This window comes from Felis catus, chromosome D1 (assembly GCF_018350175.1).
Source record: "Felis catus isolate Fca126 chromosome D1, F.catus_Fca126_mat1.0, whole genome shotgun sequence".
Classification (NCBI taxonomy): Eukaryota; Metazoa; Chordata; class Mammalia; order Carnivora; family Felidae; genus Felis; species Felis catus.
Genome location: NC_058377.1, coordinates 107,092,624 through 107,120,505, shown reverse-complemented (window position 1 = coordinate 107,120,505; position 27,882 = coordinate 107,092,624). Strand labels below are relative to the sequence as shown.

At 53.2% G+C, this 27,882-nt stretch overlaps 1 protein-coding gene and 1 long non-coding RNA gene across 4 annotated transcripts; one reads left to right on the top strand and one right to left on the bottom strand.

The window, feature by feature from the left end:
- Positions 1-1,492: 1,492 nt before the first annotated feature.
- Positions 1,493-17,043, bottom strand: NAA40 (N-alpha-acetyltransferase 40, NatD catalytic subunit). Of its 3 annotated transcripts, XM_023239987.2 has the most exons (9): positions 16,907-17,043; positions 9,697-9,792; positions 8,706-8,758; positions 5,426-5,521; positions 5,194-5,352; positions 4,938-5,021; positions 4,394-4,471; positions 3,295-4,113; positions 1,493-3,208 (listed from the first exon to the last, which is right to left on the bottom strand). In XM_023239987.2, the coding sequence occupies exons 1-8, from the start codon at positions 16,910-16,912 to the stop codon at positions 3,972-3,974; spliced, it is 714 nt and encodes a 237-aa protein (XP_023095755.1). In that variant the 5' UTR covers positions 16,913-17,043; the 3' UTR covers positions 1,493-3,208; positions 3,295-3,971. The 3 variants fall into 3 exon arrangements, with proteins under 3 accessions (XP_023095755.1, XP_019668154.1, XP_019668153.1); XM_019812595.2 differs by lacking the exons at positions 9,697-9,792; positions 16,907-17,043 and having other exon boundaries at positions 1,493-1,633; positions 2,068-3,208; positions 8,706-9,686; XM_019812594.3 differs by lacking the exons at positions 9,697-9,792; positions 16,907-17,043 and having other exon boundaries at positions 8,706-9,686.
- Positions 17,044-17,061: 18 nt separating this feature from the next.
- On the top strand, positions 17,062-24,602 carry LOC111556695. Its single transcript, XR_002736404.2, has 2 exons — positions 17,062-17,854; positions 24,130-24,602. It is a non-coding gene; the product is annotated as an uncharacterized LOC111556695 (long non-coding RNA).
- Positions 24,603-27,882: the final 3,280 nt, after the last annotated feature.

Below are 27,882 nucleotides of genomic sequence, written 5' to 3'. Positions count from 1 at the left end.
CTGCAGCACTTCAGCAAATGCCATTTGAGGGAAGAAGCTTCAGTTACAGCTGGAGGGAGGGTGGGGACAGCTGTATGACGCAGCCGCTGGGGGACCAAACAGGGGCCCAGGCCACTCAGGAAGGTGGGGGAGGAGGTGGGCGCAGACCCCAGTCAGCGGTGACCAAGAAAGAGCCCCACACCCTTCCAACTCTGGCCATTTGCCCTGTGGTGAGGGGACAGTCGTCCCAAGGAAGTCCTGCCTGAAATTAAAACAGCCTGCAAGGAACAAAGAGCTTAGGGGGCAGAATTTTGTCACAGGAGACATCCGTGGTACAATCAGCCCAGTGAAACGCTCTCCTTTTCCCAAGGATTGTGACGCCTTTCTTTGTGCCTCCCTGATACAACCAGGGCACAAACCATCCCCCAGGGGTGCCCCGCCCACAGGGCTGAGGCCACAACATAGTGACAGTCACCGAACACTATGACCTGCCTGCCCTGCCTTCCCCAGGTCACTGCCCTGCCAGCGCACAGGCGACTCCATGTGGCCTGGGGCCCCTCCTGGCCTCCTGCCACCTTCCAGCACATAGGATTCCCAGCCAGGAGCACAAGGCTGGCCCCTCCAGTGTCCACGGAAGTGCTTCTGAACACCAGCTCCCGGCCCACCTCCTACTTCTCTTCCCAGCTCACCCTGGGCCAGGGACTGAGTCCCACCTGGGAGAGAAACTGAGTAGCTCCATCTGTCACACGCCTGTCAACTCTCCTGTCCTGTCAGGCCTGCCATGAGTTACCCTTCCTTTGTGCCTTTGTCTTTTATCAGCGAAGGGAAGAGGGGTTTAGCATCTTTTTAAGAGACAAAGAATATTCTGAATAACCCGATAAAGTAAAAGAGAGAAAACACACGCTCGGGGTGCCTGAGCGGCTCAGTTCATGATTTCACTCTTATTTCGGCTCAGGTCACGATCTCACGGTTCCTGAGCTCGAACCTCGAGTAGGGCCCGGCGCTAACAGTGCAGAGCCTGCTTGGGATTCTCGCTCTCCCTCTCTCTGCCCCTCCCCCGCACATTCGCGCACGTGCTCTCTCGCATGCTCTAAAACGAAATAAACGTTAAAAAAAAATAAAAAATAAGAAAAGACAATCTACTCAACTCCCGCTCACGGCACCAGGGCACTAGAATTTACATTTAGCCAAAGATGTCAGATGTCAGATGTCGCAACGCGCCTGGCTCGGGACTCGGTCCCAGATACAAAGCAGGCATCCCTTGAAAGACCTCTTACCTCTAATCCGGGGCCAGTGGGAAGTGGCACGAACAGGCGGATTTGGTCTCAGTTCCCACCCCTGGCTATTGCCCCAGACACCGAGGTTTTCTCAGGCCGAGGTCTCCTTCACAGGAAGGGGTGTGCAGCCTCACGCTGCATGCCTGCCTTAGGCCAACAGTGGGACACTGTGAAGGTCAGGGGTGTCCCCCGAGACCACGCTGCCCATGGCACCCCAGCATTAGGACACCATCCCAGCAGCTGAACAAAGTGTCTTTTATTTGTGACATACAAATACAACCAATGCAAAAAGAGATCACTTTTCCCTTTGATTCCAGTGATAACAAGTTGCTAAAGAAAAAAATATATATCAAGAAGGAGTTTATCTTCAGTTTCCTCTAAAAAACAAAACCAGAAAGGGTTAAAAAGAACCATAGGCATGTCATATACACATTTTTGACATCAACAAAAAGAATCTGAAATAGGGTGGATACAACTAAAAAAAAAAAAAGTCTTAAAAAATATTTTAACATGCCCCAAACAAACACACAAAAAAGCCGGGAACAAAAGGCCTGCCCTGTTTCTCAAAACCAAGACCCGGGGAAGTGAGAACTGAATGGGCTCAACACCGACAACAGAGAGTGGCCTACTGGCCTCAAGCAGTGCCTCTCCCGCCCCAGCCCTGACCCCCGCCCCCCCCCCCACAGCAGCCCTGCAGGATGTGACCGGCAGAGGCAGGAGGACCAGGGTGCGGCACCAGGCACCCCATCTGCCAGTGGGCTCAGTGACAGGTGTCCGATGAATGGAAAGAGACGACATACACTGAACTCACCTCATGAAGGATTTACAGTGGGGTTCCTTTTGATCCCCTTGAATGGGAGGTATCAGAAATCCATGATCTAAGACAATAAATATCTATCCGTTCTGTGTCGAGAGATAAGGATCAGAGGAAAAAAATTCCTAAACATGCTTCTGTCATTCCATGATTCTTGGAGGGAGCCCACCAATGCCCTCCCAGCAATTCAATTCAAATTTCTCCCCCCCACCCCCGCCCATGTAAAATCCACCCCCCGTCCCCAAGCCAGAAGGCGGGGGCAGAGGGGGGCTTGTTCCAGTGTAAAGCTGCAAGGCCCTCTCCAACGGAGTGCCACGTCGGCTGCTGGCGGGGTCAAGAGCAACACGGAGCACTCAGGAGGGCCGGGTGGGTGAAGGAGGCCGTGCGACAGGCCCCTGCACAAGCAGGAAAGTAGGGGAGAGGCAAGAACAGCTCCAGGGAGACCCGCCAGCATAGACCACCTGAGTCAGGGCAGAGGGTGGGGTAGGGGCAGACGCTGAGGTCAGAACAGACCTCCGAAGAGCAACTTCACAAAGGCTAGAACCTTTAAGACACTCCCTAAAGCAGAGCTCAAGGATGTCCAAGGGGAGGCGGCAGGGGCTTTTTCCTGGATAAGAATTTGGTCATTACCTTCCCTGGGAGGGGAACAAGGCCCGGAGATCAGGGCAAGTAGAAGCTCTGACCCACAGCCTTTCTATCCCGCGGGAGAGGAGGAAGGCCTTCTCCCCCTGCTCCAGCCCGCTGCCGAAGGCGGACACTGGACAGAGAGAGGAGCAGCGGTTTGGGCCACCGAGAGGCATTCCTGCTGCAGCCGAAGCCGCGAGCCAGGGCAGTGGCGCCAGGGCCTCACTGAGGCAGCAAGGGGCAAGGCTGGGGAGCGCAGGCAGCGGGGCCTGCTGCTGGCTGGGGGCTCTCTGAAGCGGGAGGGGGGCCCCACCTTCAGAGAGCAATCAGCACCAAGATCTGAGAGGAGACAGTACTGAATACTCCAGGAACGAGGGATCCTTCTGGGGGAAGGGGAGGGGCTCCCTGACGTTATTCTCCCCTGTGAGGGTAAGAACAGGGCGAGGGGGTGAGCTGAGGGAGAACAAGTGGTGAAGGGCGATGGAGAGGCACCGGCAGGACCTCCGGCTTGTTTCTGTGAACGAAGAGCTCGAGTCACTAAGTCCAAAAGCCCAGAGACGCAACTGTCTTCTGGCCCCCCCACCCCGCCCCCATCCACACCTTGTTCCTGGTCCTCAGAGAGAGGGATGGGGCCTTCCTTCCGACGGGCCGGTCGCCTGGAATGCCTCCCCGGCCGCCGTGAGCCCATAAAAGCACAGCTAGAAAGAGCCCCTTGCTTCCCAGCGTCGTGGCACAAAGGCCTTCCCACGGTCTCCACCAGAGCATTCATCTATGAAATGTGAGTCTCTCTGAAGCCTATCTCTACGTCCCGATCTCCTACGGAATCCATTCTTCATTGAGGACCAGCCAGACCCTGACCCGGGGCTCCAGGACTTTTATAAAGGTGGGTATAAACACCTCATCTGTCCAAGTGTGTGTGTGGCAGGGGGGAGGGAGGGGGCTTGTCAGGAATCCATCTGCAGAGAAGGTGGGGAACCTCATGCTCAAGGGCACAAGGGCCAAGCGAGAAGGCAGCCACCGTGAGAAGATACGCTTCGTGCCCGGCCTCCGCCAGCTCCTCCCTCAGCACCCTCTCCTCTCTGCTCCTTCTGGGCACTCTGCTCTTCCAGGAGAGAGGAGGAGGGGCAGCCTGGACCACTCCTCCCCAGGGTTCTGTGCTCTCAGGCTGCAGCCTGGCACACGCAGGGCTGAGGAGGCCACAGCTCTGAGGGCACTTGGCCGGCAGCGTGAGCCCGGGGAGAAGACAGGCCTTGGAGAGAGCATTCTGGCTTGGGAGCTCAGTGGCAGCAGCCACCACAGTGCCCGCCCGCGTGGGAGTGCTGGCTGTCCCCAAACTTGGTCCTCCGGCTCAGGATCTCATAGGAGCAGTCCTCTCCACAGCACCCAGACATGCTGGGGGAAGAGTCATCGATTTCAAATCTGCAAGGCAGGGAAGAAGAAAGGTTGGACCGCAGGCAGCTGACTGCCTTCCTCCCCGGCCTGAGAACTTTTCCACCAGCCGCACTTGTGACACCCCTAGGAGTGAGGGCGCAGCCAGAGGGCATCGCCACACGTCTCACTGATCCCCAGGCCGCTCCCACGGACCGCTGGACCGGGAGCTCAGGCTTCAGGATGGATGCGCGCGAGGCGGAGGGCCAGGACCCTGGGGCAGGCGCCTCCTGCTGCCCAGAGAGTCCCAGACCGGGGCCCAGCTCCTTACTGCAGTGCTTCTCGGAAGAACTGGTAGGCGCCATGATTGTGTTTAAATACAGTTAACATAACTTTCTTCATCTGTGTGCTGAGGAGAAAGCAGAGAGAACACCTTCCAGAAAGAGAAACAGACGTGAAATCACGCCTCCTCTCTCACGCCTCTGCCTGCTGTCTCCCATTTGCCCGTGAGGAGCGCTGCTCTGCGCCCTGACTCGACCTCCGCGCTGGGCACCCACAGAGCTCAGCGCTCCCTCTGTTTCGGGGCTGACGAGACCGCACGGCCGCCAGGCCCCCACCTGACCGGCTCCTTCTCCGCTTCCTCTCTGCACCCCCACGACTGGGGCACAACAGGCTCTCCGAGGCAACGCTGCATCGAAACGCATGTACAAAATCTGGCGTCCCAGCAGGGCAGGGACTCTTACTGAGAGGGTTCTATCTACACGCCTTTCTTCCAAAACGTTCCCGTGGGCCCTGTCCTCCACGGAGGCTCAAAGAACTGCGGATGGCTCAGAGGCAGATCCTTGCAACGGAGCGACGCGCAGGGTGGCCCTTACCTATTGGCCATGAGCTGCAGGATCTGTATGAGGAACTTCCCCAGGCCTTTCCGCCGCACCTTGCTTTCCAACTGCACTTCATAGCTGGACGAAGAAAGCAGCGACGTGAGCACGGGGAGGCAGGGCCCGTCGGAGGAGCCTGGGGCCCTGGCAGCCTGCAGACCCTGACGGGGACAGTGGACTCTGCCACCCGGCTGGACGCCTGGAGCAGTGTCAGCATCTCCTCCCCACGCCCACCCCAAGCTGGGGCTCCTACCAGTACAGGACTTCATCTCCGCATTCCACGTCAAACCGGAAGTGAGAAAAGGCAACAGGGACGGAACTGCTTTCCCAAGCAATGAGGTACCAGGCTCGGTCGTCTGTCATTTCCTCCCGTTTCTCTCGGTCCTTCCAGCCCCACTCGCTTTGCTCGTACCTGGGAAACGTGGGGGCAGTCAGGGCGGGAAACCCCAGAAGGGGAGGAGCAAGACCCGTCGGGGTGTGCTTACATGGTCTGCATGTTGGTTTTGGTCAGGTCGAAGGCCCAGGCCACGGTGGCTGGTTCCAGTCCGGACACTCGCTTACACTCAATGGAGACGTTTAACCTGCAAAGTGGAAACGGAGGCGTGTGGAGCCGGCTACAGGCCCGAGCGCTACCTGCCGCCCTGAGAGCCTGCCAGTGAAGCGGGCCTGGTCTGCTCATCTACAGAGAAAAGCCAAGCCTGTGCCCTGCCTTCCGGACTGTGACTACAGAAGATGCCTGTGAAGGATGAAGCCTCGCGGGCCGAGATTAACAACTGTCATCGCCGGCCCACCACCCTGACCACAGTCCCATTTCCTGCCCCCACGTGAGGCCCTTATCAGACTCAGCACCTTGTAAACTTCTGCCCCTCTCTGCTACCTCTTTGCTTTCTCAAGCAAAGCTTGAAATCCAGCTCCTGTATTTTGTTATAAACACTAGAGTCTTGACTCCTTTAGTTCCTGCCCTTAGGCATTTAATCTCTGGGCTCCCTTGGGGCCTTGAAAGTGGCTGGGTCACCTCAGACCCTTTGAGAAGTCCATGGCCCATAACCCCCGTGAGGAGTACTGCCTGCCATTTCCTTTGAGGACACAGCAGATGCTCTTGGTTGATCAAATAGGGTGGAATGGGGTCCAACTCCATGCTGTTTTCTTAAACTAACAAATATGCTGTAGATGTTAAGGTGTCTTAATCTACGTGCTTCTAAATAAAACTTTAATAAATTACACTTAAACTCTTTGGCCAAAGTATGAAATCCCAGTCTCTAGGTAGTGCCGGATTATGACAAGACTGAAGTCAGTGATGCTGAGTCCTTGCAGAGTTCCCATATCAGTATCTTCCAGCGGCCTTTGACACGACCCCTCAGAGGATGTCCCCGTTGGAATCGACTGTCACCTCTGCTGCCTGGCACGCCATATGACCTGCACATGTGCTCAGCCTTATAAATTCAGAGCTTTTTGGCCCTGAAGAGTCTTCCTTTCCTTGAGTACTGACCGTGTAGTAGTCAGAAATGCCCAAACACAGCACTGCATCTGTTTTAGCTGTAGAGTTTCCTAAGGCCAGTCTGCAGATATGAATCCTCCATTAATCTGAATTCTTGAAGTACATTCAAGCAAGATCACAGCCACACAGATCACACAAAATTCTAGGCACCAAAGGAGCCCAGAGTCAGCTGGCAGTGCCTGCTTCAGAGCTGTTCCATATTTCTGAAAGTCAGCAGGAATGCTGAATATGGAACACTAGAAGATATCACAGTAAGGTATCCCTAAACTATGTCAAAGGACTTCCTGGACATTGAATGACAAGGCTACTGGAGGAACTGTAGCGCATCTGATCACAGACAGGAAGAACAAATGAATGTGACGCTATCAAATTCAGACATAACTATGAAAAGCAGATACAGCGTCACCTACCAAGGCGTTTGCTTCATAATTTTCATACGTGCATTTGTCTTTCTTGTTGACTAAAATACTCATACCAGCTGCTACTTACAGAACTGGATATAATTCTCTCGCCTCCTTAAAACAACCTTGCAAGGGGTGCCTGGGTGGTTTGGTCGGTTAAGCATCTGACTCTTGATTTCGGCTCAGGTCATGATCTCACGGTTCATCACTTCGAGCCCCCAGTCCGGCTCTGCGCTGACGGCGTGGAGCCTGTTTAGGATTCTCCGTCTCCCTCCCTCTCTGTCCCTCCCCTGCTCATGCGCTCATGCTCTCATTCTCTCTCTCAAAACAAATAATAAATAAACTAAAACAAAAAACAAAAAAAAGAAAAACCTTGCAAGTTTGGCATTATCACTCCATTTAACAGATCAAAAAAAAAAAAATGAGGCTTAAGTTGTGTGGCTTGTCTGAATATAGTTCTTAAGAGTTACAGTTTTGATTCAAACCCATAGCCATGATTCTCTAAAATCATAACCCCTGTTTTTCCCTAAGCCAACAGCATCTCTGGTAAGACAGATTATGCTTCCTGTTTTATAAACCAAAAGGACAGAAAGGGGAAGGGGGCTTTAATCCAGATCCCACAGCAATAAATTGGATTAGCAACGATAACAGTAGTAATAACAGTTAACACTGATCTAGCTTTTGGTAAGCTCTAGGCACTGGCACTTTACATCTAATACTGGTGACAAATCCATGAGGAAGGTACTATTATTAGACCCATTTCTGATTAGAAAATGGCATAGAGAGGTTAAGTCACTTGTTCAGGGTCACAGAGCCAGTAAGTGGCTTTAAAAAAAAATTTTTTTTTTCCCGCGTTGGGCTCTGTGTGGACAGGTCAGAGCCTGGAGCCTGCTTCGGATTCCGTGTCTCCTCTCTCTCAGCCCTTCCACTCCTTGCTCTCTCTCAAATAAAAATAAACATATATATACATATGTATGTATGTATATATATATATATATATGCAATTAAAAAATTAAAAAAGTTTTTAAATTTTTATTTATTTTTGACAGAGAGAGAGAGAGACAGACCAAGTGTGAGCAGGAAAGGGGCAGAGAGAGAGAGAGACACAGAATGTGAAGCAGGCTCCAGGCTCTGAGCTGTCAGCACAGAGCCCGACACAGGGCTCAAATTCATGAACTGTGAGATCATGACCTGAGCTGAAGTTGAACGCTTAACCCACTGAACCACCCAGGTGCGCCCTGAAAAATTTTTTTAACTTTTTGAGAGCATGCACCAGCGAGGGAGGGGCAGACAGACAGGGACAAAGAGAATGCCAAAGAAGCTCCCCGCTGTCAGTGCAGAGCCCAATGAGGGGCTCAATATCATGAACCGTGAGATTGTGACCTGAGCCAAAATCAAGCGTCACGCTTAACCAACTGAGCCACCCAGGTGCCCCTAGTAAGTGGCTTTTAACAATTACACCATACACTCCAGGAAAGAGCTTTAGATTGGGAATGAAAAGCCCCCTCAGCTGCCAGAGAGAAACTCTGTAGCTCAGAAATCTTATCCAGCTTCTCTGAGCCTCGGTTTCCCCTGCATAAAAGGAGGAAGTCAGCCTGGAGTTTTCAAGTTTGTTTCGGCTCTATGATTCTTCACCCAGAGACAATTTCAAATCCTAAAGGAACCTCAGTCTAAGATTATGCAATCTTTGTTCATTAGGGACTCCTCTGTCACCCTGACCGGGGGATTCTATCCCCACAAGACATGAGCCATAGCTTCTTCTTTTTCATAACAAATGAGAAAATTCGGGTCTGAGGAAACATACTCTGGGAAGGTGAATCCCTTCAGACCCTCAAGGAGACAACAGCTGGAGAGTGAAACACTTACCCATTTCGATCATATTTCTTGAACACTGGGAAAGCCTCTAAAGGGTCTCCAAGCTGTGGAGGGAGAGAAAAGAGGTGTAGCACAAACGCAGGCTCTGCCCCGAGGTGTGACGGTGTGCAGCCCCACACTGGGAGGCTTAGCTCCGGCCCAGGAGCAGCCCTCATACAGGCCCTTCACCTGCCTCAGCTCTGGAATCACAGGTAGGGAGGGTTCTAGTAAGAAGGCCCGAGACTGAAGTCAGCCTCACGTCACAAGCTGAGACTCTACTCGCCTAACACTAATACTGGCCTCTAGGTCACCTGAGCCAAAAGAGAGAGGCCCCCTGATCCACCTACATACTTCGAAGAAGCCCCCAACCAGCCTCACCCGGTCAAAACCCAAACTGGAACAACCATGCCCCTGCACCACCTCCTTATATATGTGGACTGTTTAGTGGGTGGGCTAAAATGAGGGCAAAAATGGGATACGAAATGGGGGCAGGAAGGACGACCGCAATGTCTTCGGTTGCTTGAAAGCCAAGCCTGCTCCTGGGACCCCTGGGGTGAGGGTCAGGGTTAGCTCCACAGCTACTCCTTCCTGGCCCCCGGCCCCTGGTGCCGACACAGCCTTTGGCACCTCACGGTCGGTCAACTAACGTTTGAAGGAACGAATGAGAAAACCGTATCACATTTTACCAGGGGGGTTTCCTCACCAAAAGGCAAAATCCTAACAAAAACGTCTCCGGACCCTTCTTCCACTGGTACGGAAGGAGACCCACAGAGAGAAGCAGCCACTCCCTCTGAGTCCACATTTGCCCGCCCGCCCTCGCCAATCTCGGGCCCTGCGGGCTGCGGCTTGGCTCATCTGGCTCCTTTGCCTCCGCAGCAAGGAGGCCGCGGAGGTGCGGGCTGGAGAGTAACAAAATCCTGCCACAGGGTGGCGCCAAAAGAAGCCAAATTAAAAAGCAAGTGGCAGTTCTAGGAGGAAGGGACTTGGGAAGGAGGGGAGTCACCCTGTTGGCGGCGTCCACTTTGGCACAGACGGCATCCATAGCTGCTCGTTCCTCCAACCGCTTCTGCTTCTTCTCCTTTGCTTTGCTTGACTTCCTCTGCAACAGGGAAAAGCAAAGCTGGCTGGAAGGGCCGTGGCCAACCAAAGCTTCACTCTGCCTCTGAGCAACCGAGGCCCGGCCTCGGCGGCAGGAGTTTCCAGTCCCGCCTGCTGCCCACTTGGCGGGGTGGGAAAGACCCAAGCGTTTTCTAGTCACGACAGCTCGGGAGCATCACTAGACTTCTCGGCTTCCCTGTCAGAAAGACGGCTGACCCTCGGGACTGACGGGTGGCTGTGAGGACCCGGTGAGAGCACAGGACAATGGCTGCGGCGGAGCCTGGGCCCCAGCAGGTGCCTAATAAATATGCACTCATCCTTTCCCTCCTAAGGAGGCAACCACTAATTTTAGACAGGCTAAACACTAATTTAGACACTAATTTTCAGGGCAGGCTTCAGGGAGGCATCTGAGGTAGCCGCTGAAAGCTGTTCCTAAGGAGAAGTTTATTCAAAGCCTTTTCAGTGTCTTCCAGCTCCAGAAGGCAAAGATTCGGTCTGGGGGAGCCCCTTTGGGACCAGGTCCCCTTTCTTAACCTGGGGCCAGGGCGCTCTGTTCCCCAGAAGCGCCGCGCACACTGCGCACCCAGTGTCGACAAGGGCAGAGCGAAGGGCTCACTTGAGGACAGAGGCCAGGCTGACACACGGTCAGCAAGGCCACGCCGCAGGGCACCCAGGCAACAGGGGAGGAGCAGAGAGAGAGCGTCCTTGCACAGAGGCGCGAGTGGCAAACCACTCGTAACTGCGTGCAGAGCAAATCCTATTTTAAGGCTCACGCGGGGCTCTCTCAGGCCTCAACAGACTCTCTCACCCTCTTGTAAAAAGCTAATGACACAGGAAAAAGAGCCCATCTGGAGTCTGACAGGCTTCATCCAAGGCCTCTTCGGAGTGGTATTCGGAAAAGACGCAGCCCTCCTCTGCCTTTCCTTTCCTCATGCGACCAATGAGGCTCAGAAGGCGTCCTTGGAGGTGTAAGCCGGTGAGGATGAGTCTGGCCTGTTCTCAGTGAACGAGGGCCCTCGCTCTCACTCCCCGGGAAGCCCAGAGCAGCGCAGGCATCCCGAGCTGCCCACCCGCCCGGCCCAACTCCTGAAGGCACCAGAAGGCACCCAAAGGCACGGGCAGGACGGCTCTGCTTTTGCACCACGCACTGCCTCTTCGGACCCCACCTCTCAGTGCCCCGAGCTCCCCAGAGAGAGGTTTTACTACCTCCAGCTGCACCTTAGCCCTGACACCGACTGGCCCCAGCAAAGGGTGAGTTGAAAAAACAGCTGCTGGACAAGTTTCAGGATAAATTCTACCCTCGGCTCTCTAAGGAATGACACTGCTTAACTCTCTCTCTCTCTCTTTTTTTTTTTTTTAGCATTTATTTATTTTTGAGAGACAGAGACAGAGCACAAGCCGGGGAGGGGCAGAAAGAGAGGGAGACACAGAATCCAAAGCAGGCTCCAGGCTCTGACCTGTCAGCACAGAGCCTGACGCGGGGCTCAAACCCACGAACTGCGAGATCATGACCTGAGCCGAAGTCAGAGGCTAAACGGACTGAGCCATCAGGCTCCCCAACACTGCTTAACTCTTATTTCGAGGGACCAGAAGGCAAGAGCTCGGATACAAGGAACTCACAGGAACTGCTCTTCTAGGTGTAAACTCGCCCAACGTCAGCTATTTACTATCCCCACACTGAGTACTGGGCTGGAAGCAAGGCTAGACCCCATTTCCCACCTCCCTAAAGGAAGGAACAAACAGGGGCGCCTGGGTGGCTCAGTCAGCTAAATGTCTGACTCTTGACTTCGGCTCAGGTCATGATCTCTCAGCTTTGTGGGTTTGAGCCTCACATCACTCGGCGCTGACAGCTCAGAGCGTGCTTGGGATTCTCTCTCGGTCCCTCTCTCTCTGCCCCTCCCCGACTTGCGCTGTCTCTCTCTCTCTCAAAACAAACTTTTTTTTTAAGTTAAAAATAAAAAAATAAAGGAACAAACAGAAGCAAGCAGACTGTCCTCATAATGCTAGGACTGACTGGGGACAGGACCAGCCCCTCTCTACTACACGCAGGTTTTAGAGCATCCACCTTCTCCTCTGGGAATTTGAATTTCAAAACAACATTGAGGGATACACTCAGCTCGCAAAGTACTTTCACAAATAACTGCTTCGCTCCTCAGGGCAAAAGCCATCCTGTCCATTCACACATGAGGAAACTGAGATTCAAAGGGATGGTGTGACTCATGTAGGGCTCCCCCAAGAGCAAATCGCAGAGGATTCAACCCCAGGGTTTGAGCCCCAGATCCAGGGTTTGTTCCACCAGCCAGGCTGCCTCCCAACGGGAAGGCCAACATCAATGTCAAAAGACCGTCTCAGTCCTGCCAAGACACAGGCGAGACCTCAGGTGCCCTTAAGGTAGACACTCAGCAATTCATTTCTCACCCTTCTGGCTTGGAAATGGCTGCCCCGCTGCCACCGTGCCCACACGGTGCTGCCCCAGGCCCTACCTCTACACTGAGGTAGGGGTGAGGAACAGGCAAACCCGAGACAGCAGGTCTCCGAGAAAAGAACATGCGCTTTGGCATCGGCCAGGCCAGGCCAGTGCTCCTCCCGCCGCCCTTGCATGCCCTATGAAAGCAAGCCCATCCCCAGAAAAGTGGGGACACGAATGCTGGCCTCACAGAAGAGCTGGAAGGACAGGTCAGAAGTCAGCACGCCGTTACAGCTGAGACGAGCTCCCCTCCTCCACTCTGCATGCTAGTTCTCCCTTAACACAATACAGAGCCGAGAGATCAAAGGTGCAGGTGACTCCTGGGACCCAGAAAGCACTGAAACGTGGGTTCCCGCCACAGCATCTCATTTCTAAGCACATGAAGTAAGTAATTCCTAAGCACAAGCAGCAGGAGGGCCAACCCCAGGCCTCCGGGAGATTTATGGGCTCATTCATGCAAGGGAACAGGCAAGCCAGGCAACCCTCAGAGTGAGGCTTGGGGCTGCCGTGGCCCGAGACGGCAGAGAATGAAAGAGACCCTTAAGTGCTTCAGTCCCTGCACACGGGGTATGCGGCAGGCTGCTGCAGCCGGGACAGGCAGGGGCTCTCCCTCAAACCTAGCACACACTAGGAAAAGTGGTCTCCTACTGTTCCAATTAGCTTTGCCCTGCCTTGTGGAGGTAAGGCTATCCTGCAGGGACACCGGAAAATTCTCCTAATTAAAATGGGAAATCGGCACAGTGAACAGTAAAGCTCATTGTGGTTAAGTGTCTTTCCCAGGGGAGCTTTATATAATAAAAAGAGTGTGGGATTTTGAGCCAAGAGACTTGGATTTGATACTCAGCTCTTCCTCTGAGTAGCTGTGTGACTTTGGGCCAGTTACTTAGTTTCTCTGAATCTCGATTTCCTCATCAGTAAAATGGGGCTAACAATGCCTACAGCTCACAGGACTGCTGCTAGGACAAAATGATACAATGTACCAGATGCCAAAGATCAGGACTTCTGTTTACAAGGATCCGCTAGTGCCACACTCTGCTGACGCTTTAAGATGATTTAGCGGGGCGGGTGGGTGGCTGAGTCCGTTAAGCATCCGACTTCAGCTCAGGTCGTGATCTCACTCATCGCTTGTGGGTTTGAGCCCCACATTGAGCTCTCTGCTGTCGGCACAAAGCCTGCTTGAGATCCTCTGTCTTCCTCTCTGCCCTCCTCTGCTCGCACGCTCCCCCCCCCCCCCCTCAAAAATAAACAGAACAGGGACGCCTGTGTGGCTCAGTCGGTTAAGCGTCGGACTTCAGCTCAGGTCATGATCTCGCGGTTTGGGAGTTCGAGCCCCGTGTCGGGCTCTGTGCTGACAGCTCAGAGCCTGGGACCTGCTTCAGATTCTGTGTCTCCTCCTCTCTCTGTCCCTCCCATGCTCATGCTCTGTCTCTCAATAATAAATAAACGTTAAAAAAATTTTTTTAATAAATAAGTAAACAGAACATTAGAAAAAAATAAAGATGATTTATTTTGGTCTTTATAATAACTCACCAAGTTATGTGTGCCCATTTCTGTGATGAGAAAACTGAGGCACAGAGGGGTGAGATCATTTTCAGGGTCACAGAGACAGTGAAAAGACTTCTCAAAGAGGTCTCCCTACCACCCCCTCCCCCCACTCACACCAGACTGTGCACTCCATGAGGTAGAGGCAGAGGTAGAGGTCACATTGGTAAAATTAGTCAATGTATACCCAGTGCTCAGCAAACAGTAGGTACTAAGTCCATACCTGCTGAATGAATCATCCAAGATTCAAATCCAGGTCTGAACCCTAAAGTGGGAGCTTCTTCCACAACATCAACTACACTACATTTATACAGCACTTGTTATCAAGTGTTACATATTACATAAGTGTTTTCACACGAAGCTGTGAAACTCCTCCCCTTGCTATATATATATATATATATATATATATATATATATATTTTTTTTTTTTTTTTTTTTTTTTTTTGAGAGAGGGAGAGCGTGTGAGTGAATGAAGGGCAGAGAGAAAGAGAGAGATGATCCCACGAGGGGCAGAGAGAGAATTCCGAAGGGGGGCTCGAACTCACGAACCTTGAGACCATGACCTGAGCCAAAGTTAGATGCTTAACTGACTGAGCACCCCCCCCAAGAGCCCCCCTCCCCTGCTATTCCTATCAAAGCAGTGTCTCCACAGGCAGTTCTAGGACTGCCAGGAGTCACACAGAGAAATTAAAAAACAAAAAGCACACAGATGGGGGCAGGAGGCACATCTCAGAAAAGAGATTTAGCACCTCTTAGCTTCTCGGTGCCAATACCTTCACCCCTCAAAGTATCCAGTGTCTGGAAAAAACCCTGTTTTTTTGGCAAAGGGAGCCAGAGCTCTAAATTCTAATTCCTAAAAGACCACACATTTGTGGCATCAAGGGTGGAAAGACCTTTGAAGCAGAGAAGGGCGCTCGGTCTGACGCCACTCTTAGCCTGAGGTCAGGCTGTCAAACGCAGCAGGACCCTCCAACAGAGGGTGATCGCTACAAACACCGGCCTTCCTGACACTGACGTGGGGAGTCCACAGTCCCCACCCATGAGGAATGAGCATAATGAGAGCGAGGGCTCCAGCTCTGTTTCAGGGAGGAAGATTCAAGTTTCTCTTCTGCAGTGAGCTTTAGGCCAGAAGAGACTAGGTCGGGGCTGTTCTGAGAAGCACACCTGTGAAGTAAGAGTAATGATGTGGGGAGGCCCTCCAGGAAGCAAGGGTCGCAGTATCTCTGAGTCCTGCTTTCAACGCAACCAATAAGGAAGCGTTGGCCAGAATGGCACGTTATGCCTTTCGTCTTCTGCGCAGTCTGTCGCGGCTGATGCTGGGTAGACACGTACAGAGTGGATACCAGGGGCCCAGATTTTACCTCATTTCTTTCTTTTTCTTTTAATTTATTTTTGAGAGAGAGAAAGCATGAGTGGGGGCGGAGGGGTGGGGGCAGAGAGAGAGGGAAAGAGAATCCTAAGCAAGCTCTACAATGTCAGTGCGGGGCCCCACGCGGGGCTCGAACCCACAAACCGTGAGATCACGACGTGAGCCGAAGTCGGGCACTTAACTGACTGAGCCACCCAGACGCCCCGATTTTACCTCATTTCAGCAAGAGCTGGGGTCTGGCACCTCTCAGCAAAATCTAGGTTAAATATGCCTAAGGTTTCTAGGCTTGATTTTCTATATGGGAAGGACGCAGTACCCAAAATTCCTTGCTGAAACAAGATGAATGTGTTTTTTTGACATGGATTACATAAAGTGCTTCGACAGGGGTTAGACAACTATTTTTGTCTAACAAGTTGGTATGTTCGGTCAATAACTACTTAAACGAGAAAAATCTAGGTTAACAACAGGAGGGACAAACCCAATGGATTAAAAATAGCACAGATCTATTTTAGACAACTAAAGTAAAAGGTGAGAATACAAGCAAAAATAACAGCCACGAATCGAGAGGCACCCATGTGGCTATGGACATCCACTATCTCATTTAATCCTCTCATGGTGGGGGGGATGGTATCACCATCCTCATTACATAGATGAGAAAATTGCAATTCAGGGAGGCCATGTCACTGGCACAGTATCGTGCTGCCGGCCAGTGATGAGAGAACTGAGGGATATCTGGCTCAAAGGCCGGGCTTGCTACAGGTGGGGAAAACCTAGTACACAGGGTACCAGGCAGGGCCAGCTACAGGGGGATGACTGATGCTACTCTAAGTGGAACTCAGGAAGGTGAACTCACAGAAATATCTGAGTAACTTCTGCCCAACCCTCTCTGCCAGGGAAGGGCGCACCTCCAGGCTGGCTCAGGGAGAACAGGTGGTCACTATCCATCTGCGGCTGGAGCCATCAGTGGCCCCGCCATCGGTCCCCTGCTCACCCGCACAGCCGGCCCGTGCAAAGCCACCTGTAGTACTTAGCCTACTAACGAGCCAAGAAATAATTAGAACCACTCCGTTGCCTCCAGGAGGCCTCGAGAACAGGCCTCTGTTGGAAGGGAAGGGGACGTTTTAGGAGCAGGACGAAGCCGGTGGAGAGGTTTGGAAAGAGTGGAGGGGCACCGGCTTCCCCGAGAATCCGGGTAGCAGGAAGCGCAGCCAGTGGCGGAGGGCTGGGGAGGCCCGAGTCTGGGTCTGGCCCCTGCTCCCCGCGCGTGTGACCTTGGCTGGGTGCCTCTTCTCCGGGCCTCAGTTCCCTCCACACCAGGGTCGGCCTGGGATGTGGGGAGCCGCGAAGCCGGTGACAGCCAGGTGATGGGCGACGCCTGGGAGCTGGGGGTACCCCAGGGACCGCGCAGAGGTCGGGGAGAGGCCAGGAAGATAACAGGTCAGCGGGGAAGGCGGGGCGGGCGCGACGCGAGGGGCGGGGGGCGGGGAGCGGGGAGGGGGGGACACCCAAGGGGGTGGAGCCCGGAGAAGGGGGCTCCCCAAGGGATCCCCGGGCTGCGCCGAGTTGGGGGACACTTAGAATGGGGGAGCCGGGTCATGTGGGGGTTGGGGGGGTCACGTGAGGCCGGAGGGTGTCGGGGTCACGTGAGGGGGGGTTCAAGGAACAATGGGGGCGCAGGGGGCGAGGGGAGCGGGGAGCGCTCCCGGCCCTCGCGTCTCTTCTCCCTGCCTCACTCACCCCCATGGCGGCAACGGCGGCGGCGGCCCTCAGCTCCTCCTTCCCACACTTGCCGGCAGGGAGGCGGCAACGGCAGCGACGGCGGCGGCGACGACACCAGAGCGGCGGCGGGCCCCGCACCGCGCATGCGCCTCGCGGGCTCCCCTGCGCGCCCTGGCGGGCACCGCGCCGGCGCAGAGAGGGGGAGGGCGCGAGCTGGGGAAGCGCGCAGGTGGAGAGCCTGGGAGGCGGGTGGAGGGTCTCGCTCCCGAAAGAGGCGGGAGGCGCGGAGCAGCGTCGCGCTAGGAATGACGTAAGCCCGGACCCGCCCCCCTCTTCTCCAGGCTGTGTCTGTAGCTATGGCAACGGCCGCGCCTGGCCCTGAGCAGAGCGCTGCCAGGCCGCAGGGTGGGTGGCAGCGCTGCCCCAGCGCTCGGCCTCCCCGCGGCCGCTCCGGTCCGGCCCGGCCCGGCCCGGGGCACCTTCGCAGAGGAGCAAACGCGTCATGACCTCGGAAACACCAGCTCCTCCCGCAACCTTCGGGCACAGGGAAACTCTTTGGAAACGTTCCCGCCTCCTAGATCTTGAACTCTTGAAGTTCCTTTTCTAACCGGAGTCCCGTTATTCATTCATCCGTCTAACTGTTCGTTCCTCATTCATTCGCTCTCTCAATAAGCATTCACCGCCACCTACGCGGTGCTGAACCCAGGGGACACAGAGACGAGCAGTCCAAAACGTCACTGTTCAGAGGGGAGACAGGCAAGCAACACTGTTTAATGGATGGTGCTGTGGAAATGAGACCTCAAGTGTCCCGAACGATAGGACTTTCAGTCTGTCCCAGCAGACCAGCGTGACCCCTTGCATCAGAATCACTTGGGAAGCTGAATGCACCGTATACACCCCTGGGTCCTACCGGGTGTCCTACCCCAGAACTCCAGGGGTGGAGTCGATCTTCCACGAGCTCTGCAGGTAGGGTCATACTCGCGAAAATTAGACGACCGCTGACCGAGACTTAAGTTTCATAGACTTGGTCGGGTTTTGCTCATTATCCATCTTCCAGTGTTCAGTGCAGTGATGACCCCAAAACAAGTGCTCAACAGTATCTATTGAGGGCCTACCATGGGCTCGGCACTGTTCCCGACAGCAAAGCAAACAGCCATAACAGAAAAGGCCTGCCCTCACAGAACTTGTATTCTAAAAAAAAAAAAATTTTTTAATGCTTATTTATTTTTTTGAAAGAGAGACAGAGTGTGAGCGGGCGAGGGGCAGAGAGAGAGAGAGAGAGAGAGAGAGAGAGGGAGACACAGAATCCACAGCAGGCTCCAGGCTCCAAGTTGTCAGCATAGGGCCAGACTTCAAGATCATGACTGGAGCTGAAGTTGGACGTTTAACCAACTGAGCCACCCAGACGCCCCCAGCACTTGTGTTCTAAAAGGAGGCAGATAGGGGCGCCTGGGTGGCTCAGTCGGTTAAGCGTCCGACTTCGGCTCAGGGCATGATCTCGCGGTCCATGAGTTTGAGCCCCGCGTCAGGCTCTGTGCTGACAGCTCTGAGCCTGGAGCCTGTTTGGATTCTGTGTCTCCCTCTCTCTCTGACCCTCTCCCACTCATGCTGTCTCTCCCTGTCTCAAAAATAAATAAACATTAAAAATTTTTTGAAAAAAAAACTAAATAAATAAAAAATAAATAAATAAATAAAAGGAGGCAGACAATAAACTAAATAAACTGGTAAAAATATATAATAAGGTAGATAATATCGAATCTATGGAGGAAAATAAAGCAGGGAAGGGGGATAAGGAGGGTCAGGATTTGGAGTTTTAGCTAGGATACTCAAGGAAGGTAAGCATGTGGTAACATTTGTGTCAAGATCCGAAGGAAGTAAGGAAGCATGGGTGTCCAACTTTGGCTCAGGTCATGATCTCGCTGTTCGTGGGTTCGAGCCCCGCATCGGGCTCTGTGCTGACAGCTCAGAGCCTGGAGCCTGCTTTGGATTCTGTGTCTCCCTCTCTCTGCCCCTCCCCTGCTCATGCTCTGTCTCTCTCTGTGTCTCAAAAATAAATAAATGTTAAAAAAAAATTTTTTTAAAAACAAGTAGAGAGAGGATCATTCAGGGCTTGCACGCTTGTTGTTGTTAAGTAAGCTTTACGCCCAACATGGGGCTTGAACTCATGACCCTGAGATCAAGAGTTACATGCTCTACCGACTGAGCCAGCCGGGTTCCCTAGGGCCTGTAGGTTTTAAAGGACTTTGGGATAGAGCGAGCTGGGACACCGCAGGAGAGTCTGCGTGGAGGAGCCATGGAGTGTCTTATGTGCTCTTGGCCACTGGGTTGAGAAGACAGTGTAGGGGCAAGGTCATGGGAGGATCCATGCAGAGGCCATTGCTCCAATCAAAGGCAAGAGCAATCAATGATGCTTTTTACCAGCTGGACAGCAGTGGGGATGGGAGTAGTAGTCAGGGTCTGTCTGGTGTGTTTTTGAGCTTGAGCTCCTGGGAAAGTGCAGCGGCTTCAACAGAGACCCGGGCAGCTTTGGAGGGAACACGACGAGGGTGGGGCTGGGGAAGATCAGGAATTCTGTTTTGACCATGTCAGGTTTGAGATGTCTTTTAGACATTCACATAGAAATGTGGGGTGATCAGAGTCTGGAACTCGGAGCAGGGGGGAGGTCCAGGCAGGAGACACAAATTGGAGCGCAGCCAGCGTGATGGTATTTCCAGCCTGAGGAGACGGCGAGAGGAATGTAGGTAGACTGGAATGAATGAATCTTCAACCTGAATCCTATTCCTCGGTCAGAAGGGGCGCCTGGCTGGCGCAGGCGGTGGAGACTGCGACTCTTTTTTTTCCCCCCGATGCTTATTTATTTTGAGGGCGGGGGTGGGGGGGGACAAGTGGGGGAGGGCAGAGAGAGACAATCCCAAGCAGGCTCCGTACTGTCAGTGCAGAGCCGGATGCGGGGCTCGAACTTATGAACCGTGAGATCGCAACCTGAGCAGAAATCAAGAGCCGGACGCTTAATCGACTGAGCCACCCAGGTGCCCCGAGCCTGCAACTCTTGATCTCGGGGCCATGAGTTTGAGCCCCACAATGGGTGTAGAGAGTGCCAAAAATAAATAAAGTTAAAAAAGAAAAGAAAAGAAAAAAAGCAAAAAAAGAAAATTTGCTTGCAAGTACTCTTGGGGACCAGAAGAGGGAGCTAAGGGTGGGAGGAGAGTGGCCAGGGTGGGAAGAGGGGCCCTGTGAACTTGCCCTTGAAGGAGGAGGAGGCAAGGAGATTCCAGGGGCGGGAACAGTATTTGCAGAGCCAGGGAAGCATGAAGGAGTGGGCAAGGGTGTTTACAGAGGGAGGAGGGGCAAGGTGGGAATCAGGCTCAACCCCCCCACCCCCACCCCTGCAACCCTGAGCAGTCCCCACCCTGTTTTGGCTTTTCTTGTTTCCTAACCCACTTTGAATTTCAAGGTCAGCTGTTTGAGGGACCAGATATCTGCCTCCACGATTACCTTATGCGCTGGCTCCTGTGACACTCCTCACTCTTGGGTCCACCTTCCCCCAGGCTGCTGGGATTTGCGGGATATCTGACAAAGCCCGGGGAGGTGAGCCCAGCAGTCCCTTGGGGAGGTGACATCATCTGGGCCCCGCGAGAGGCCTGAGAAGGTCCAATGCCCTGTTCCTGCCCTACATCAGTATCCTTCCACCCGATTGTGGACTCTTCTCTGCTCAGGGCTTCCTTGGCCTCGAGTGGTGGTGGAACAGAGTCTGCTTTGGAGTCAGACCAGCCTGGGCTTAAACTCCTTCTCTGCTACCTGGGAGCTTTGAGACTTTAGGCAAGGTGTCTCGAGACCCAGAAACTCGGTTTCCTTATTCCTACCGTGAGACTACCCGCAGCGACAGTTTTCTCACCGGCTTGATGTTCTCCAAGGCAGGTTGGGAGAATTAAATGAGATTAAAGGAGATAGGAATAAGGAAGGCACCTGGCATGGCCCAGGGCGACCAAGGAATTCCCTTCCAAGGTGCAAAAGTTCGTCTCCCCACCCCTCCCCACCCCACCCACCGCTCCTTTCCTCCCCTCCCCGACAAGCCTCTGCCTCTTTCGACCAGGCTGTCTACACTGCCTCATGAGCCACACACACACACACACACACACACACACACACACACACACACACCCGCCCCCGGGCATCTTGCTCTGCTCTCCTCACACCCCTCTGGATGGAGACACTCTGCCCCTCTCTCTCAGGCCCTGCACCCCTCCCACCCACTTTCTGGACCCTTCTTCCTCCAGCTCCAGCCACTCCCTCACCCTGCTTTGCTCTCCGCTTAGCCCTACAGCCCTCAACTGCTCTCAACTAGTCATTCATTCATTTGCTTTGTGGAGGCCTGGAGATGGCCTGTGCTCTGTGTCATCTTCTGTACTGGGGGTGGGGGGGGCACGGGCTGGGGAGACACCTCCCCAGTGGCACGCGTGTCACTGCACGGCTGGGGAGAGGCAGGCTTTAGACATTGCCCCCGTCACCTGGCAGAGGACAGTCCTGGGATGTCCCAAAAGGCATCTGAAAGCGCCCCCACCTTCTCCCTTCCGGCCCCCTGAGGAGCTGAGCCTCCTCCAGGGCCAGACCTCCCCGGGCTGGGCCTCATCCCCTCAGGGTCCCTCCCTTCACTCCTCCCTCCCTCCCCCGCCTTCCTCAACCCTGCTCTCTCCTGCTTTCGGGCCTCTCTCCCTCCGCAAAAAAACTTTCGGAAAAAGTGGCCCACCTTATCTCGACCTTCCTGACTCTCACGCCGCTCACCCCTCAAACCACCTGCAGGTGGCTTCTATTCCTAGCACCCCGCGGAAGCCTCTGCCCGATGCTTCCGGCAGCTTCCCAATGGACGGGTCTCAGTCCCTGTCTTTCTGGACCTCCCTGCAACATCTGGCCGGCTATTCACTCCTTCCTCCTTGAAACACTCTTCTTTCTCTGGGATTTCAATGCCACACACATCCCCCTTTTTCTAAAGTGCACATCTGGTCGGGCCAGTTGAGCACTCTGAGGTCCCAGCCTCCATCAGGGGTTAGGGGCTGCATGTTTGGCCCCTTCCCACCTGGCCAGGGCCCCCTCTCCACGCCAAGACTTTGGCCCTGCTGTTTCCTTCACCAGAAACCCTCTCTTGTCTTTACCCCTGGGGTCCCAGCTTAGGTCTTCGGAGCCTTCTCTCCCTGACGGAGGCTGGGATGTCAGGGTTGCCAAATACAATACATGGGCCAAACTTAAACTCACTCTTTATCTGCAATTCAGATTACCCCGGGTGCCACTTATCTATCTATCTATCTATCTATCTATCTATCTATCTATCTATCTATTCAAAGTAGGCTCCACACTGGGCATGGTTGAACAGTCCTTAAGCTATCTGACTCTTGGGGCACCTGGGTGGCTCAGTCGGCTCAGCATCTGACTTGGGCTCAGGTCATCACCTCACGGTTTGTGGGTTCGAGCCCCACGTCGGACTCTGTGCTGACAGCTCAGAGCCTGAAACCTGCTTCAGATTCTGTGTCTCCGGCTCGCTCTCTACCCCTCCCCCGCTCGCACTCTGTCTCTCTCAAAAATAAACATCAAAAAAAAAAAAAAATTAGGCGTCTGACTCTGGATCTCGGCTCAGGTGTTGATCTCAGAGTCACGAGTTCAAGCCCCATGGCCTCCCACACCCTGCCCCATATTTTTGCACACTAAATTTGGCATCTCTCGCTGCTGTAGCCCTGGGGCCCAGCTCAGTGCCTGACGGCCAATGTTAGCTGAAGGAATAATGGTGGCAGTGATGGTGATGGACTAAGGTGCTATGGGGCACAAAGGAAAGGTAGCAAGCTCCCTAGAGGTGACAGCTGAGTCAAAGCAGGTGGAGACAGTAGGTCATGGCATCGACCATTCCCTCCCTCCACAGAGACGCTTCTTGAACGGTGTCCCCAAAAAGTTACGCTTTAAGTCCAACCCCTGGTACCTGGGCCTGTGAACTTATTTGGAAATAGGGTCTTTACAGATGTAATTAGGTTAGGGGCCTCAGAAGAAGGTCCTCCTGGATTTAGGGTTGGCTCTAAATTCAATGACTGGTGTCCTTCTATGAGAAAGGGGAGAGTGGTTTGAGACACACACACACACACACACACACACACACACACACACATACACACACACACACACACACGGAAGGTGGCCATAGGAAGACAGATGTCCGGGAGCCATCATGGAAAGAATTGTCCCTCAGAGCCTCTAAAAGGAATCAACCCCACCAACGCCTTGTTTTGGGACTTCTGGCCTCCAGAACTATGAGAAAATGGCTATATATTTTTTTTAATATTCACAAAAATTTTAACGTGTATTTATTTTTGAGAGAGAGAGCATGAGCGAGAGCGGGGGAGGAGCAGAGATAAAGGGAGACGGAGAATCCAAAGCAGGCTCCTTGCTTTCAGGGCAAAGCCCGACATGGGGCTCAAACCCACGAACCATGAGATCATGACCTGAGCTGAATGCTGCTCAACCAACTGAGACCCCCAGGCTCTCCTTTCCAAATTAAAAAAAAATGTTTATTTATTCGGGGCGCCTGGGGGGCTCAGTTGGTTAAGCATCTGACCTCAGCTCAGGTCATTGTCTCACGGTTCGTGGGTTCGAGCCCTGCATGGGGCTCTGCGCCGACAACGTGGAGACTGCTTTGGATTTTCTGTCTCTCCCTCTCTCTCTGCCCTTCCATGACCTGTACTTTCTCCCCTCTCCCCTCAAAATAAATAAATAAATAAACTTAAAAAAATAAAAAATAAACTTAAAAAAAGTTTATTGATTTTGAGACAGAGTGAGAGCAAGCGAGGGTGGGGCAGAGAGAGAGAGAGAGAGAGGGAGAGAGAGAATCAATCCCAAGTAGGCTCCATGCTGTCAGTACAAGAGCCCAACGTGGGGCTCGATCTCACAGACCATGAGATCGTGACCTGAGCCAAAGGGAGATGTTTAACTGACTGAGGCACCCAGGCACCCCATAATTGCTATTGTTTTAAGCCATCCAGGTTGAGATATGTTGTTCGAACAGTCCTGGGAAACCCATACGCTCCATAGGCTGCATCTTTCCCAAGCCCCACCTATCAGACTCTTCATGAGTCTTGCTCCTAGAAGCTTCTACAGTACCAGAGCTTTTGTCCAGCCTGTGGCAGCCAGCCAGCAAAATGGCCCCCGGAGCCCTTACCTCCTTGCATTCATGCCCTTATACTGTCCCCTCCCGCATCCACTAGGGCTGACTTATGTGACAATAAAATACTGTGACGGCGTGAGATCCCCAAGACTAGGTTATGAAACTGGAGTCCGAGCTTTTGCCTGAGTCTCTGGAATCGCTCTCTTGGGGAGGAAGCCAGCTGCCATGCTTTCCGGACGCACAAGCAGCACCATGAAGAAGTCCATACGGTGAGGAATTGAGGGCTTTCGCCAACAGCAGGCCACAACTTGCTAACCAAGTGAGTGAGCCACTTTGGAAGATGATTGTCCCACACGGGTCAAGACTTAAGATGACTGAAGCCCCAGCCAACATCTTGATGGCAACCCCATGGGAGATCCCAAGGCCGAATGGCTTAATGAAATCATTCCTGAGATTCTGACTCACAGAAGCTTTGGGGTTCTTCATGATCACATGGCATGCTCCTTATATGACTTTCTGTGTCCAAATTTCCCCTTCTCCTGTTTTTTTTTTAATAAAAATGTTTTAATGTTTTATTTATTCTTGAGAGACAGAGAGAGAGACAGACCATGAGTGAGGGAGGGGCAGTGCGAGAAAAGGACACAGAACCCGAAGCAGGTTCCGGGTTCTGAGCTGTCAGCACAGAGCCCAACGAAGGGCTCGAACTCACAAGCCATGAGATCATGACCTGAGCCGAAGTTGGACACTTAACTGACTGAGCCACCCAGGCGCTCCTCCCCTTCTTATAAGGACATCAGTCCTGTTGGAGGAGTCCTGTTGGACCCTAATGACCTCACTTTAATTTTATTGTGTCTGTAAAGACCCTATCTCCAAATGAGGTTGCATTCTGAGGTACTAGGGGTTAGGATCCGAACACAGGAATTTGGGGGGAAGGCACAATCCAGCCTCTAACACCTGACCCTGTCTTTGGGCTCAAGGTCTTTCTGCCCATAATTCACTCTGTTTCCTGGCCTCTTTCCTTCTCTTTGCCTCGCCCCCCCCCACCCATTTTGTGCTCACGGCAGACATTACTAATCCCTCTTGGCATCCTTTCTGCCAAAGCAAAGTGCAGACTCAGAATCCCCTCATCGGCTATCTCCACGCAGTCTGCCCATCTATACGGACTTCGTGGAGGAGGAGACAATGGCCAATAAACACTTGTTGAATGAATGGCTCCATACATCTAACCTACAACAAACAGTTCATGATCCACCACTTGTCTGGCTGTTCCAGGTTATCGGTCCCTGCAGACATTGGGCCCAGTGAGCCTGCTTTCCATCAGGAGCTGCAGCCTTCTTTGGTGGTCTCATCTTGAAAGGTGGGCACCTGGGGGCCATGACTTCAGGTCCAAAGTCCACGTCTGCCAAGAAGGAGACTTCCCCCACCTCCTACCCCTTCTTCTTTCTTTTGTTTGGAGTTCAGCCAACGAGTATTTCTTTTCTTTTTTAATGTTTATCCATTTTTGAGAGAGAGAGAGAGAGAGAGAGAGAGAGAGAGAGGTCAGGGGATGGGCCGAGAGAGGGGGTAGGGGCAGAAAGAGAGAGAAGGGGACAGAGGATCCGAACTGAGCTCTCTGCTGACAGCAGAGAGCCCGATGTGGGGCTCGAACTCACGAACCCTGAGATCATGACCTGAGCTGAAGTGGGACACTCAACTGACGGAGCCACCCAGGCGCCCCAGGCAATGAGTATTTCTAAAGGCTGTAATAGAGAGGGTGCTGTATCAGGAGGGGTGGGGAGTGGAGAGTTGCCTCTCCACTCAACAGCCATGCCTCCTTCTTCCTTGCTAACAGAGCCCCACCTCTGTTCAGTCGATGGGTGGAGACCCCTGGATGTCATGTCAGGTGTGTTGGGGCACAACCATGATGGCTCTGATCCAAGTATGGGAATCTTTTCCCCAAGGATTGGTTTAAGGAGCACGGGCCTGCTCAGGAATCCCTGGAAAACGTTTTTCTCCCTGATAAAGAAAGATGCCAAGGAGATAAACCCTGGCTCTGTGACGCTCCCCTCCCCACTCTGGAAATTGTCCTCCAAGGATGGGATGCTCGGAGTAACTGTAGCCACTTAGTGATCACGAGGGGAAACCTTTTATTATTTTTTTTAAGTTTATTTATTTATTTATTTAGAGAGCAGGGGAGGGGCAGAGAGAGAGAGAGAGAATTCCAAGCAGGTTTCGTGCTGTCAGCTCAGAGCCTGAGCGGGGGCTCGATCCCATGAACTATGAGACCACGACCTGGGCTGAAATCAAGAGCCGGACGCTTGACTAGCCTGGCCACCCGGACACCCCCATGGCGGGGGGGGGGGGGAACCCTTCTGATGCACGCAAGAGACAGAGCTGAGAGATGAGAGGCACCCGGGGTCGTGGCGACCCCTGAGCCCTGGCAGTGGTGACCACCGACCTCCACACCACCATCAAAAGGCTATTATTCCTCCTTATCAGGGGGAGCAGGCAAAGGCAGCTTCACTGAAAGGATGTGGACACAGGGATGTGAAAACAGGCCTCTGGCATCAGCCGGCTTGAGGTCGGTCCCAGCTCTGCCACTTTCAAGCTGGGCATCTCGCGAAGCCTCAGGTCCTCACCCGTGAAATGAAGATCGTTAGGATACGTACCTCATAGGGTTACTGGGGTGTGTGTGGGGGGGTGTCAGGTGAGGCATTTTGCACACTGTGGGCTGGTACCCGCGAGCATTCATTTGTTTATTCATTTGCTAACATATTCAAGCCTGGTTGATTTCAGTTTTCTGTCACTTGCAACCACAGCCTCGGAAACCATACATCTCTCCACACAACCCCACTTGAACCCGATAACAATAGTTATCAAGCATCTACTAGGTGTTTGTATTGATCTAGGATCTGGGGACGCAGCTGGAAACAAATAACGGGCACTCAAATAAGTTGCTGGTATGTTATCATAAGAAGTTGGCTCTTCCTGGGCCACCTGGGGGGCTCAGGAGGTTAAGCGTGGGACTCCTCATTTCAGCTCAAGTCATGATCTCACGACTCAGGAGTTCGAGCCCCGCATCGGGCTCTGTGCTGATAGCACAGAGCTTGCTTGGGATTCTCTCTCTCTCTCTCTCTCTCTCTCTCTCTCTGGCCCTATTCCCCTCTGGCTTTCCCTCTCTCTTCCTCAAAATAAATAAGTAAATAAATAAATAAACAAACTTAAAAAAGGACCTTGGCCCTTCCTATCGGTTTGTTAAGTCTCTGCCTACAGGGAGCTCCCTACAGAAGAGTAAAATCAGGGGAGATTTGGCAGAAGCGATTTCCCAGGATCTGGCGGCGTAGGTACCTGCGGAGTGAGATGGGGAGGGGGCAGGTGTCCCGGCCCAGGTGATAGCTGAGCGTCGCTTGGCTCAAATGAGAATTGGTCAACCAAGAAAGGGAACAGCAATCCAGGTACGAGGAATCACACACATAAAGACTCCAAAGGAATCGCGGGTTGTTGAGGAGAACGTGAGGAAAGCTCGGGTTCAACTGGGGTTGTGTGGAGAGATGTATGGTTTCCGAGGCTGTGGTTGCAAGTGACAGAAAACTGAAATCAACCAGGCTCGAACAACCAAGGGAATGTCTTGGCTCATATGACAAAAAGTTCAGAGGTTCAGTGGCTTCAGCTGAGTCGGTCCAGCGGCTCAAAGGTGTCACTGAGAGGGGCGCCTGGGTGGCTCAGTCGGTTAAGCGTCCGACTCTTGGTTTCGGCTCAGCTCGTGATCTCACGGTTTCTCGAGTGCAGAGCCTGCTTGGGATTCTCTCTCTCTCTCTCTCTCTCTCTCTCTCTCTCTCTCTCTGCCCATCCCTCACTGGAGCCGTATAAATGA